The 14132-nt window shown below is 48.3% G+C and overlaps 1 protein-coding gene across 5 annotated transcripts in view; it reads left to right on the top strand.

Moving 5' to 3' along the window:
• RECK (reversion inducing cysteine rich protein with kazal motifs) overlaps window positions 1-14132 on the top strand; it is a 136765-nt gene that overhangs the window by 101238 nt on the left and 21395 nt on the right. For all 5 annotated transcript variants that reach the window (XR_006279135.1, XM_038389770.2, XM_038389768.2 and 2 more), the window contains one exon: window positions 3236-3309. Coding sequence is in view for 4 of the 5 variants with exons in the window: in XM_038389770.2 (XP_038245698.1) it covers window positions 3236-3309 (74 nt within the window). In the remaining variant the exon portion in view is untranslated. The remainder of the gene's footprint in view (window positions 1-3235; window positions 3310-14132) is intronic.

Below are 14132 nucleotides of genomic sequence, written 5' to 3'. Positions count from 1 at the left end.
ACCCCCAAAGCTGCGGACTTAACTGAAAACAGCTTAAGAAGTGCTCCTGTCTCCAGCACCCAGACACCCAGCTCCCAATGGGATCCAAACCCCAATTAAATCCATTTTACCCTGTATAAAGCTTATGAGGGCAAACTCATAAATTGTTTACCCTCTATAACACTGATAAAGAGATATGCACAGCTGTTTGTTCCCCCAGGTATTTATTACTTACTCTGGGTTAATTAATAAGTGATTTAAGTGGTTTCAAGTAACAGACAGAACAAAGTAAGTTACTAAGTAAAATAAATCAAAATACGCAAGGCTAACTTTAATACACTAAGGATCTAGTTACAATACTAACTTCTCACCTAGATTTTTATCTCAGGTACAATCCTTTTCAGACCAACGTTGTAGTTTATGGCCTGGGTCCAGCAATCACTCATACCCCCATAGTTACAGTCCTTTTGTTTGAGTTTTTTTCATGCATCTCTTTGGGGTGGAGAGGCCATCTCTTGAGCCAGCTGAAGACAAAATGGAGAGGCTTCCACGGCCTTTTATATTCTCTCTTGTGGGCAGAAACGCCTTTGTTCTTCTGTGCAAAATCACAGAAACAAGATGGAGTTTGTAGCCACCTGGGCAAGTCACATGTCTATGAATGATTCAGCATTTTGCAGGCCGACTCCATTGTTTACATGTTAGTTTGAATGTTCCCAAGAAAGCTCAGATGGAGATTGGCATCTCCTAAAATCCATTGTTAGTTAAGTACTCCCAGTTACTTAAATAGCCCCTTCACAATATACTGGCCAAACCACCATTATGTGTTTCCTACAGCAAACACTTGAAATACAAGCATAAAGCCAACTCTAATAACTTCAGATATAAAAACAATACATGCATACAAATAGGAGAAATATAGTCAGTAGACCATAACCTTTGCAAAGATATGTCACATGGCATATCTAGCATAAAGCATATTCCAGTTATATTTACACTTTATAAGCATATTTCCATTTCCATAAACATATAGAGTTCAATGTCGCAGTTATATAATAGGATTCTTACTATCCCTTCAGGCAGGTTTGTAGTCAAGCAAATCAAAATGTTTGTGTCGTGTGTGTGTGTGTGTGTGTGTTGTACATAAAATTTAACAGTGAATGTAGAGTATGGCTACATAATAGATAACAACTTTTATTGTCTTGCATGGAGAGCTTCAGCAGAAGGAACCATCTGAAATATATGAGTATTCTCCTTTAACTGCCAAACAGGTTTCTAAAGATTTTGTGTGTGATACATATTTGTCCTCATTTGTTGCCAAAGAGTCTTGGAAATAACTCTTATGTCCAAGGATGATGATTGTTTCATTTTCAATAATAAGAAAGTATTGCTAAATATTTTGCGTATGGAAATTTGTGTGGAACATAAGTTGTACCCTAGAAATCTGAGCTTTAGCAAACAGTCCCCTCTAAGAGTTACTTTAGGAAAGCTCACATACTCAACTATTCTTCTCTAGCAAGATTTGTGATGAAAAGCAAGCCTACCAACTGTTAACAGTCACACTAAGTTGCTATCAGCCTTTTCATACAGGTACAGAATCTAACAGATCATACATGTTTTCATGCTACAGAAACCAAATAATTTAAATATGCAGAAGTAAAATGTTCTCGTAGTGTATGGATTGTAAGGAAGGATGGACCAATGGTTAGAGTGCTAGTCTAAGATTCTAGAGACCCAGATTCAGATCCCCACTCTGCCGGACTTCTTATGTGACATTGGGTGAGTCACTTAGGGCCAAGTATTTAAAGCTATTTAGGTGTAGATGCCTTAATACCTTTACAAATCTTGCCCTAGCCTCTTGGCATGTCTGTGCTTTTGAGCTGGGGGTGATTCCCAGCTCCAGGAGACGTGTGCTAGCTTTCATTGAACGTGTCAGCTAAAAATAGACAGTAGTCGCAACAGTGCAAGCGGTAGGAGGGGCTAGCCACCCTGATTACATGCCCACTGGAGATGCTAGGTGCGTACTCTGGGTGGCTAGCCCCTCCCACCGCTTGCACTGCTGCAGCAACATTCTGTTTTTGGTGTGCTAGCTCAATGAGAGTTTGCACGTGAGTATATCTCTTTGAGTTTCGGAATCACCCCCGCAACTCAAACTGTAGACATACCCTCTTGGTGCCTCAGTTCCCCATCTGTAAGCTGGGAATAATAGGATAAGTACAATCTCTCGGGTTTTATGAGGATAAATGCATGTAAGATTGTGTGAAGTGCTCAGGTGTTTATGTAGTTGAGACTATTTAAATACCTAAGCTAAATATATTGTGATTTTTTTTTTCTGAGTGGGACAGAGCCAGAAGTGGGGAAGAGGCTTTGACTTTTATCTAAAGACTGTCTTTAGTCACCCTTCTGACTCTTGAATACTTCTTTGGAGTGTTCAGTGGTAATGGGGCAATTGGGTGGGCTGCAGAGGTGGTACGGAGGACTGGATGAAGAAAGCTCGTTCAGGGAATGAAGTAACAGCAGCTCTGGAAGACAGACACCTGAAGAGGGAGGGGAGAGTAGTAGAGCCAGAGTCAGAGGTAGGTGGTAAAACAGGAGCCCCAGGGGAGAGGTGGCTAACAAGGAAAGCAGGTATAGGTGAATATAGATAAATAATGGAAATCTTAGAAGAAATCTGCCTGACAAGCCAAGAACCTAAATCCCAACATGCCATAACTGTGTAAACAAGTTAAAATTGTGCATTTACACTGCAGTCTTTTGATTACACTAATGCTTTATGCCATCAAGCTCTTTCCACCAGCATCTATAATGGTTACAATAATCTGGTATCTTTCTTGCTGCTCTAGTTCTCCCTCGCCTCCATTCCAGTAGTTATTACAGACTTTGGGGTACTTTCCCGAGCTGTGCACATTAGTGTATCTTGCCTTGTGACTTAGCATGTACTTGCATATTGTTGTAGCTTCATAGCAATGTGATACCATAGTTAAGTGATTAGAAGCTGATCCTATGACTCCACATTGAAATAGCATTTGATGCATGTGGGATTGGATTGTTTTTGAATTGCAGCTGCTAAACATAAAAATTGGACAGAAATTTCATAACCCAACCACTGACTGGAAAGGTCTGTTTTCATAAAGGAAACTTCGGGTTTGGGAGTTTTGTTACTGTGTGTATCGTTTACCATTTAATTTTGACCTTCACTTGCTTTGAAGGATCTGATTAAAACTGTGAAGTGTAACCTGCTTTTGTTTGTGTCATGTAGGAGCCTGCTGCCCACTGTGTGCTGGAATGCTGAGAGTCTTATACGATAAAGACAAGCTGGACACTTTTGCCAAGGTAAAGAACTGTAGCCTTTCCATGTAAACTGGCTGAAAATTTTGAATGGCAGTTTGTGACAGCCGGTTGTTTTAAAAAATTGGGAGTATTAACCTCCAAAAATGCCAAATTATTGTGTAATAAACCAGAAAGTTTAAAATACTCTATAACGGTTCCTTTTTCATAAATAGGAACCGTCTGGTTTGTTTTTCATCATCTTTATAATTTTACAGTCTGTTTTAGTCATTGGTATTAAGGTGTAAGAATTGAATTGTAAAAGAGAACAAAATAGAGAAGGTTCAAATAAATACTATCATGTGCTCCATACAATTTTACAATAGTTTTGTGATATAAGATTGCAGCAGCTTAAATCATTTAAATTGGGGAAGAAAAATATCTATAAGAACATCCTGTCCATTCTGTACCAGTGATGGGATTGTTCCTTTATAGCTTTCAGAATTTGATGTAGTGTTACTTAATATTTTCCTATTACTGCCCTGGGAAGAACTATTCTATTCTGTTAATATATCTCTCTGTAAGTACCTTTACTCTTATATTTTCCTCTGCTTAATTTAATCTCTCTCTTCCTGATACACCTCCTGAAAAATATTCTCTAACTTTGATTGCTTACACTCTTCTAATACTTTAAAAATGTGATAATTATCTAAGTCATTGTTTAGCCAAGCTATTCCTGGTTAACTCTTTTTAACTCCACATAAGACAGACTTCCTTCCCCTCCCTATGTTCCTTTCTCTAAACCTCCAGTTTGGTAACAATTTTTTCTGCTGTTGAGTGTCCAGAACATTTGAGATGTTGCCTCCCTAATGCAGTGTATAGAGGAGCTACATTCCCTACTGGCCCATGGTGTGATGCCATAAATAATATTTGGTACCACATCACATCGCTATATCTTGTGATAGTGATATCTGGTATGAAAAAAGGGAACTTTTTTTCCCCTATCAACATGGTGTTTCTCATATTCAAAAAAGACAACCAACAGATAAAACAGAATAATTCCCCAACAACAATTGAAACGATATCAATATTTAGACAAATATGTGGAAGCTATGCTAATTATTTACAAGCGTGCAATTTCTTCTTGTGATGAGTGTTCATATCCAGGATACAGTTTCTCAATACTTTTCCAAAGTATCTGCAGGATGCAAACAACCTTTTCTAAATAGTTTGCTTCTATATGTTATACTCTCAGAGTGAAAGAACAATAATTACAAAATGGCTTAATGAAACTGTCAAATAATGTAAATCCCAAATTTGACCCTGTAATGCTCCTCACTCAGGGTCTGGTTGGGAAGCATGGCCTGGTGGTCATGGCCACAACCCCAGCCTGCCCAGGGTATGGTGGGGAGGGGAGCCCAGGCTCTCCTACTCCACTGGGCTCTGACTCAGGACCCTTCAGGCTACCAGTTATCTGGCAACCAAGGCTGCTTAAGGCTGTCCTCCCTGGGCCTCTTCCTCTCATCTCCCCCTCTGGGGTCAGCTCAGTCCAAGGCCTTCACCTGGTGGGGAAATCCAAACCAAAAGAAATAAGAAGGAGTTACCAATGTCCATTGTCACAGGATACTTCCCTCTCTGGTTGTCTCTGCTGTGGGTCCTCCCCTCCCTCAAGGAGGGCCCCTCTGGGCAGCAGCATCAGAACCTTTAGCTTTCCCTCTGCTCTGCTGCAGCTGTGGACTGCAGGTTTCCTCATCTCCAGCTCTGCTACCCAAATGAGCTAATTCCCTGCCTTTTAATTCTTCTAGCAGATGGAGCATTTGCTGTAGGTGTGGTGGGTGGGGCAGGCTGAGCCCAAAATAATCCCTAAACCTCTTGGTGCTCAGTGTGGGGTTGGTACACCCCATCACAGACCCTAAAGGGGATCATGAAATACTAGTTCTTCTAGGAATGTCTCTGTGGGTGCTCCACTTTTTGGAGGGTTTGAGTGCCCCTGAGCTTCTAGTCTGAGATTTAAGGTAGCAGTGCCCTGGTTGGCCACGCACGCATTGCTGCCAGCTCGTGCTGCTCTGAGTGGGTATCACATGTGCATAGCCAACCACCCCCCAGTTCTTTCTTTGCCGCTTTCTTTGGCTTTGGTCAGAACAACAGCAGAGCCTCAGAATAATCTTCATCAGAATACTTTTTCCTTTCCTTTTTGCCCAAAATTACCTCTTCCTGTTCCCTGCGGGGTTCTTGTCTCTTCCCTTTCTGTTTAAAAACAAACAAACAAACCAGAGACTCTCTTCAAACAGCTCCGGCTCCCCAGGCTTTAAACATTGCCTCACCTGTAGACTGTCAAATACCAGTCTCTGACGGTCACTCTTAGTGACCATGCTGCCTGGGGGAGACTCATGTTATGCAGAAGTGCCACCACTGCAAAAAGCTAATGGCAAGGACCAGAAAGGCTTGGGAACTCCAGCTCAAACTGATGCTTATGAAGAAATCTCTGCATCCTGCCTCTGACCCTGAGCAGGGGACCCCTCCCCACCAGCTCACTGACTCACCAACTGCCCTGTCAGACATGGGGTCCTCCTCTAAGATGAGCACAAAGGATCCAGCCCCCATGAAAACAAAGAAGCGGTCTCACTCCTCCCCCCAGAGAGAATCGCCATGCAAAAAGTGATCTCCGACCACTAAATCCACCCCAGTACCATCGGCATGCAGCGCCTTGGACCGCATGGCACCGGGTTCATCCAGTGCAGAGGCAACCCAAGGAGCGAAAGACCCGGTGCGGTTTAGCTCTGACAGGCAGCCACTCAGAAAGGCAAAACTAAGCCTGTTCTTCTTAGAGTGCTTGCTCATATCGATTCCAATTAGGTGTGTGCGCGCTGCGTGCACAGCTGTTGGAGAATTTTTACCCTAGCAACACCCGGTGGGTCGGCTGTGGAGCCTCCTGGAGTGACGCCTTCATAGCACTGGATATATGCCCCAGCCGACCCAGCGCCCCCTCAGTTCCTTCTTACCGCCAGTGACGGATGTTGGAACTGTGGAGCTCGGCTTTGCTGCTCTCCACTCTCCCTAGTGTTTTTCCTACAATTTAATAGTTTAATAGCTTTAAGCCCTGCAGTTCCTGCTCTAAGCCCATACCAAGGGGCGACCCCCATGACTCTTACCTGAAGTGTCTGGGGGAGTCTTATCAAGCAGACAAATGCAGGATTTGCAGGGGGTTTCATCCCTGGACTAAGAAGGAGCGGGACTTTCGCTTAAGAAAGCTCCTCATGGAGGCGGCTCTTAGTCCTCGTCCTCCAGCGGCGTGCCAAGACCCGGCATCGAGCACTTTGGTGCGCAGCTCCCCGGCGACAGCGGTAGGAATGACACTGTGATTGGACTCTGGTAGAGACCCATGGCACAAACATTCCCTGGCACTGCAACAGACTTCATCAGTCCAGCATCGCTCCCACTCGCCTGGCCAGAAGCGGCACCGCAAACCGGAAAAGGCTGGCCCATCTCAGCAGGCGCCACCCTGCGTGGATCCGCCAACAGATCTGCGTCCTGCAGGGGAGTGCCCAGGGGTAAAAGTGGCGGCTTTGGCACCATTGATTCTGGCACCAAGAAAGGATCCGTTGAGTCCGGTGTGACTGGACTCCCCTACTCGAAGCGTGGTTGAGGTCCAGTTGCCGTCTACTCCAGATACCTTTGCGTCTGCAAGGGATCTGATTGCCATGACAAGCACCGGCACCTGTTCATGTGGCACCATCCTGGGGCAAGCTGGCTCTTATTCACTCGCTGGCACCGTTGGTCGAGCCGCAGCAGCGATCCCGTTCTTGGCACTGTTCCTGCTCCTGACACTGCCCACAGTCCTGGCACGGCTCTCCATCACAGCGCCGGTCATACTCGCGGCACCACTCTGACTCCCGGCATTGTTCTTAATGCTGCTCCGTACGCCAGTCGCCATCCAGGAGTAGATCCCGATCCAGACGCTGCTCCCGATGCCAGTCATCGTTGCGGTCTAGGTCCAGATCCAGGCACCGGTATAGATCCCAGCACCACTCTCCAGTGTCACAGTACTGCTCTCCACCATCGCGACACCGATCTCCAGCTTTGTGGTACTGCTCTCCATCGTCTTGTTGACGTGACTCGGTGCAGACCCACGTGGCACCACCGTGGCCATCGTGTTCTGCATCTCGTTTGTCAGAGTCTGAGGCAGGGTCGCGTTTCTCAGACCGCCGTCACTTGAATCATGGCCGCCTGGACTCAGGGGCTGGACATTGGCAGGCACAGGAGCAAGGTCCCGCTCAAGGGTCCACTCAGTGGCCCTTTTGGACGCCCTGGGCATACCAGCAGGCCCAGGGTGCTCCATCTGAGCTTCTCATTTAGCCCTGTCCAAGCTGCGAGTGCCAGAGGCCACCACCAGCCATCCTGCTCCTGGAGGCATGGAGACTGTGGTGTCATCCTTCCCGCCTCCAGGCCCGCCTCCAACTCCAGTTCCTGGTCCAGAAACCGAAGTCACGGGCTCAGGGCAACAGGGTCCAGCTCAGCAAGAGGCTCCAGATGATCCTCTGCCTCCCTTGGCCTCCTCCTCATCCTCACCCAACGAGGTGGTGGCGGGAACTGCTATATCGGGTCCCCCTCCAATAGACCTCCAGGCCCACCAGGACCTTTTACGCAGAGTGGCGTGGAATATGAACCTGCAAGCACTGGAGGTTATTGAGGTGGAGGACCCTGTGGTTGACATTTTGTTCACAGAGACTCCATCTAGGGTGGCCCTACCACTCATCTGGACCATTCAGACCATGGCCAGAACAGTCTGGCAAATGCCTGCGTCCATTCCCCCGACTACTAAAGGGGTGGAGTAGAAATATTTCGTCCCCTCCAAGGGATATGACTGTCTCTACACTCATCCACAGCCCTATTCACTGGTGGTGACCTCAGTGAACAAGAAGGAGCGGCATGGTCAGCAAGCCCCGGCGCCCAAGTCAAAAGAGGCCAAGCACCTTGATCTATTTGGGCGCAAAGTCTATTCCTTGGTGGGACTTCAGCTCCAGATCGCAAACCAGCAGGCACTCCTGAGCAGATACAATTTTAACTTTTGGAACTCTATGATGAAGTTCAAGGAGCTGGTACCTCCAGAGTCCAGAGAAGAGTTTGGGGCCCTGGTGGAAGAGGGCAAAACGGTGGCGTGGACCTCATTGCAGGCCTCCTTGGACACTGCGGACTCTGCCGCTCGGACCCTCTCTTCAGGCATTACAGTGAGGCGTATCTCTTGGCTTCAGGCTTCCGGCTTACCACCGGAGCTTCAGCAAACATTGCAGGATCTCCCCTGAGATGGAGAGAGCCTGTTTTGGGACAAGACTGACTCAAGGCTTCAGAGCCTCAAAGACTCAAGGGCCATAATGAGGTCACTGGGCATGCACACACCAGCTACCCAGCAGAAGCCCTTTAAACTTCAGCCTCAATGCTCCTATCCCCCTCCTTGGCCGAGGCAGGATTTTTATAGGAGACGGGGGCATAATGGCAGGAGGAAGTCCTCCAACCACCAATCCGGGCAGCTTCCAAGCCCTCGGCAGGTTCTAAACAAAACTTTTGAAGGGACGTGTGAGGATGATGTACCGGACCGCGTTCAGGATCCTACCCCACCTTTCTTGAATCGTTTATCCCGTTTCCACCGTGCTTGGTCCCTCATAACCATGGACCATTGGGTTTTTCAGATGGTGGAAAGGGGATACTCTCTCCAGTTTTCTTTCTCTGCACCCTCCCACCCTCCCTCCCTGTGCCTCTTCAGGGACCCCTCTCACGAGCAACTCCTCATTCAGGAGGTTCAGACACTCCTCGCCATGGGGGCAATCAAGGAAGCTCAAAGGGAACTAAGGGACGGGGTTTTACTCCCCTTACTCCTAACTCCCAAGGTAAAGGGCGGATTTCGGCCTATCCTGGATCTGCGCGGACTCAGCAAATTCATGATAAAGTTGAAGTTCCACATGGTCTCCTTGGGCACCATTATACCTTCCCTGGATCCTGGAGATTGGTACACCGCCCTCGGCATGAAGGATGCATATTTCCACATAGCGATCCATCCCAGTGCACAGACGCTTCCTCCGCTTTATGGTCAACCGCAAACACCTATCAGTTCACGGTCCTTCCGTTCGGTCTCTCTACGGCCCCCTGGGTGTTCACCAAATGTATGGCAGTCGTGGCAGCCTTCCTTCATCGACGATGGATACAGGTATACCCATTTCTCAACAACTGGCTCATCCGCACCAAAGAACAGGTACAATCCCACCTTCAATTGGTCACAGACACGTGTTATCGATTAGGCCTCCTTTTCAACGTGGCAAAGTCTATGCTAGAACTGACCCAGAGAATAGAATTCATCTGGGCAGTCCTGGACTCTGTGCATGCTCGAGCCCTTCTGCTGGACACTCGTTTCCAAGGTTTGGCGAGCCTCACCCAGAGCCTTCAAAGCTTCCCAACCTCGATGGCAAGAATGTGCTTGAGTCTTCTAGGACACATGGCTTCCTGCGCATATGTGACCAGGCATGCCAGACTATGGCTCCGCCCACTTCAAGCCTAGCTGGCATCAGTCTATTGCCAAGGTTGAGACAGCCTGAACCTGGTGGTCACTATCCCAGAGAGAGTCCTGGCCTCTCTCCACTGGTGGCTAGACCCCAGGGCCATATGCAAAGGAGTCCCCTTCCACACCCGTCAGCCCTGTGATGGGGCACCCATCTCTGGGACATCCAGAGGTAGGGTCTATGGGCCCCATCTGAGATCTCTCTCCATATCAATGTACGGGAGCTAATGGCGGTACGTCTGGCTTGTCAAGCCTTTCAGGAGCAGTTGTATGGTCGGTGTGTGGCGGTCCTCACACACAACACCATGGCCATGTTCTAAATCAACAAGCAAGGGGGGGGCTCGTTCCTCCCCTCTCTGTCAGGAGGCAATTTGACGGTGGGAGTTCTGCATAGCCCACTCCATTCACCTGGTGGCATCTTTTCTTCCAGGGGTCCAGAACACGTTGGCAGACCACCTCAGCAGGTCCTTCCACTCCCACGAGTGGTCGCTCCATCCAGATGTCATCCACTCCATCTTCCTAAAGTGGGGGTTTCCCCAGGTCAACCTGTTTGCCTCACGCAGCAATCGGAAATGCCCAGCATTTTGCTCCCTCCAAGATCACTCCCCAGGCTCTCTCTCAGATGCCTTTCTACTCCCATGGACGAGCCGATTGTTTTTATGCCTTCCCGCCGTTTCCCCTTGTACATAAGGTCCTGCTCAAGGTGCGCAGGGACAGGACATGACTGATTTTGGTCGCCCTGGCGTGGCCCAGGCAACGTTGGTACACCACGCTGTTGGAGATCTCCATGGACGCCCCAGTTCCACTGCCCCCTTTTCCAGACCTGATCACTCAGGATCACGGCCGTCTGTCACCCCGACCTGCAATTGTTCCACCTCACAGCATGGATGCTGCATGACTGAGCCATTCAGAACTCCTCTGTTCTCATTTGGTGCAGCAGGTTCTGTTGGGTAGCAAGAAACCTTCCACTTGGGCCACATATATGGCTGAGTGGAAGTGATTCTCATGCTGGTGCACTCACCGTGGCACGCCCCCCCCCTCCAAGCATCAGTCCAAAATGAGAGGCACGATCTCCTGGGCCTGAAACAGCAGGGCCTGGCTATATCATCCATCAGAGTTCACCTGGCGGCCATCTCAGCTTTCCACCTGGGAGCAAATGGCCCATCTGTTTTTGCCAACCCCATGGTCGGTAGGTTCCTTAAGAGACAGGACCATGTCTACCCGCAGGTATGGCAGCCAATTCCCATGTGGGACCTTAACATGGTCCTCTCCAGGTTTATGGGGCCCCCGTTCGAGCCATTGGCCATCTGTTCCCTCCTATACCTCTCTTGGAAAATGGCTTTCCTCATTGCTATCACGTCGGCGAGGCGTCTCCGAACTCAGGGCTCTTACCTCGGAATCACCCTACATGATCTTCCATAAGGATAAGGTGCAGCTGCGACCTCACCCTGCCTTTCTTCCCAAGGTGGTATCGACCTTCCATATCAACTAGGACATTTTCCTCCCAGTTTTTTATCCAAAACCGCACGCCAGTTGTCAGGAGCAACAGCTACACTCAGTCGATGTTCGTAGGGCCCTTGCCTTCTACACTGAGCATACGAAGCCGTTCAGGAAAACGACCCAGCTCTTCATCATGGTGGCGGACTGGATAAAGGGCCTCCCAGTCTCCTCTCAGCGCATCTCTTCTAGGATCACGTCCTGTATCTGTGCTTGCTATGATCTGACCCCGCCCCTCACCATTCACTCTACAAGGGCTCAGGCCTCGTCGGCGGCTTTCCTGGCCCAGGTGCCAATCCAGGAGATCTGCAGAGCCGCTACTTGGTCTTCAGTACATACTTTTGCTTCACACTATGCCATCATCCAACAAGCCAGAGACGATGTGGCGTTTGGTAGAGCGGTCCTACAATCCACGGTACTTCACTCCAACCCCACCACCTAGGTAAGGCTTGGGAGTCACCTAATTGGAATCTATATGAGCAAGCACTCGAAGAAGAAAAGACTGTTACTCACCTTTGTAACTTGTTCTTTGAGATGCTGCTCATATCCATTCCAAACCCACCCTCCTTCCCATCTGTTGGAGTGGCCGGAAAGAAGGAACTGAGGGGGCACTGGGTCAGCTGGGGCATATATCCAGCACCATGAAGGTGCCACAGCCGACCCATGAGGTGTTGCTAGAGTAAAAATTCTCCGACGGCCGTGCACGCAGCACGTGCACATCTAATTGGAATGGATATGAGCAATACATCTCGAAGAACAACAGTTATAAAGGTGAGTAACCATCTTTTCCCTCAGAGCCTAGAGAGCTGAAGCCCTCGGCACCGAGCAGTGCTATGGCCCCACCTCCGGTCAGCCCTCTAACCAATCTAGATCCAGAACACCAAGATCAGCTAGATCTACTTCACTGGTTGCCTCAGCTTCCCCTGAAGTCGCCGGGGAGGAGCAAGAGGGCAATGAGGACTTAATAGAGTGTGACATCCAACCTCCTACCAATATTTCTTCATCGTCCCCGGAGGACACAATCATGCGAGGACGAGGAGTAATGGTCTCAAGTTGCAATGGGGGAGGTTTAGATTGGATATTAGGAAAAACTTTTTCACTAAGAGGGTGGTGAAACACTGGAATGCGTTACCTAGGGAGGTGGTAGAATCTCCTTCCTTAGAGGTTTTTAAGGTCAGGCTTGACAAAGCCCTGGCTAGGATGATTTAACTGGGACTTGGTCCTGCTTTGAGCAGGGGGTTGGACTAGATGACCTTCTGGGGTCCCTTCCAACCCTGATATTCTATGATTCTATGATTCTATGCCTCCCCCTACACCGGCGGACAACTTTAAATCTTTCCAAGATCTAAGCTTACAGATATTCTCCATGCCTCTTCTTTGGCCAAAATTGCATTGCCTATTAATTCTGCCATTATGGACCCAGCAAAAACGGTTTGGCAGACACTGGCCACAGCCCCACCCTCTTGTAAACATTCAGACAAGAAGTATTACGTGCCAGCTAAAGGGGCTGAGTTCTTCTTCACTCACCCTAGCCCAAACTCACTGGTTGTGGAAGCTGTTAATCAAAGGGGAAAACAACACCTGTCTCGTACCACCCCTTATGATAAAGACTGGAAATGCCTTCACCTGTTTGGTAGAAAGGCCTATTCCTCAGCGACTCTTCAGTTATGCATCGCTAACTACTCCGCGCTATTAGCCAAATCCACTCGCAACAATTTTGCACAGATGTCTGTTGATTGAGCATCTTCCAACAGACAAAAAAGAACAATACAAAGCGAGCATCCCAGAAGATCCCCTGATTGCCAGGATGGCTTTGCAGGCATCACTGGATTCTGCAGACAAGGTTGCTCGCTCCATCGCCACGTCAGTAGTCATGTTGAGGGCCTCTGGTTCCACCTTTCTGGCTTCCCCAAGGAAATCCGGGTGACAATCGAGGACTTACCTTTAGAGGGATAGAAACTCTTTGTGGTCACCACGGACGCAGCCTTGCATCCACTCAAGGACTCCCGTGCCACGCTGAAAACCTTGGGAATTCACGTACCTGATAACAAAAAGAAACGGCACATTTTACACCCTGTGCTTCCATACTGCTCTGTATACCCAGTGACAGAGACAGTACTACCAACATCGCAAACGATGTCAGCCAAGATGACTACAGACACTGGGGCAATGCACCACGTCCCAACCATCTACTTCTAGAAAGGCATTTTGAAGTGTTGGCTGAGGGCATGAGAGCCCATCAGATTCCATTGCCACAACCATCTCCCGATTCCAGTCCATTTGGAGACTGCCTAACACCTTTCTATCCAGTTTGGGCAACCATTACATCGGACATATGGGTTCTGGAAATTATACGCAAGGGCTATTCCATCCCCTTCACCTCTATTCCATCAATCCACCCCCCCTTCCCTGTCCCTCTTCAGGGACCCTTCTCACAAGCACCTACTACAACAGGAAATAAATCACCTCCCACAACTCAGTGCCGTAGTACCCGTACCTCCCAAACACAGGAGGACTGGGTTTTATTCACGCTATTTCCTCACCTAAAAGAAAATGGGTGGCTGGAGGTCCATATTGGACTTGCACAAGCTAAACAAGTTTATCAGAACTCAGTATTTCAAGATGGTTACCCTTGCAACCATAATCCTGGCATTGGAGAAGGGAGATTGACCCTCGACCTCCAGGATGCTTATTTCCATGTTACCATACATCCTGCACATAGAAGGTTCCTTTATTTCACAGTAGGCAACCTACATTTCAGTACAAAGTGCTCCCATTTGGACTTTTCACAGCCCTGTGAGTTTTCGCCAAAGTCCTCGCTGTGGTCACAGCCCATCTTCGC

The sequence above is a fragment of the Dermochelys coriacea genome, chromosome 2 (assembly GCF_009764565.3).
Source record: "Dermochelys coriacea isolate rDerCor1 chromosome 2, rDerCor1.pri.v4, whole genome shotgun sequence".
Lineage (NCBI taxonomy): Eukaryota > Metazoa > Chordata > Testudines > Dermochelyidae > Dermochelys > Dermochelys coriacea.
This window is presented reverse-complemented; position numbering and strand designations above follow the sequence as displayed.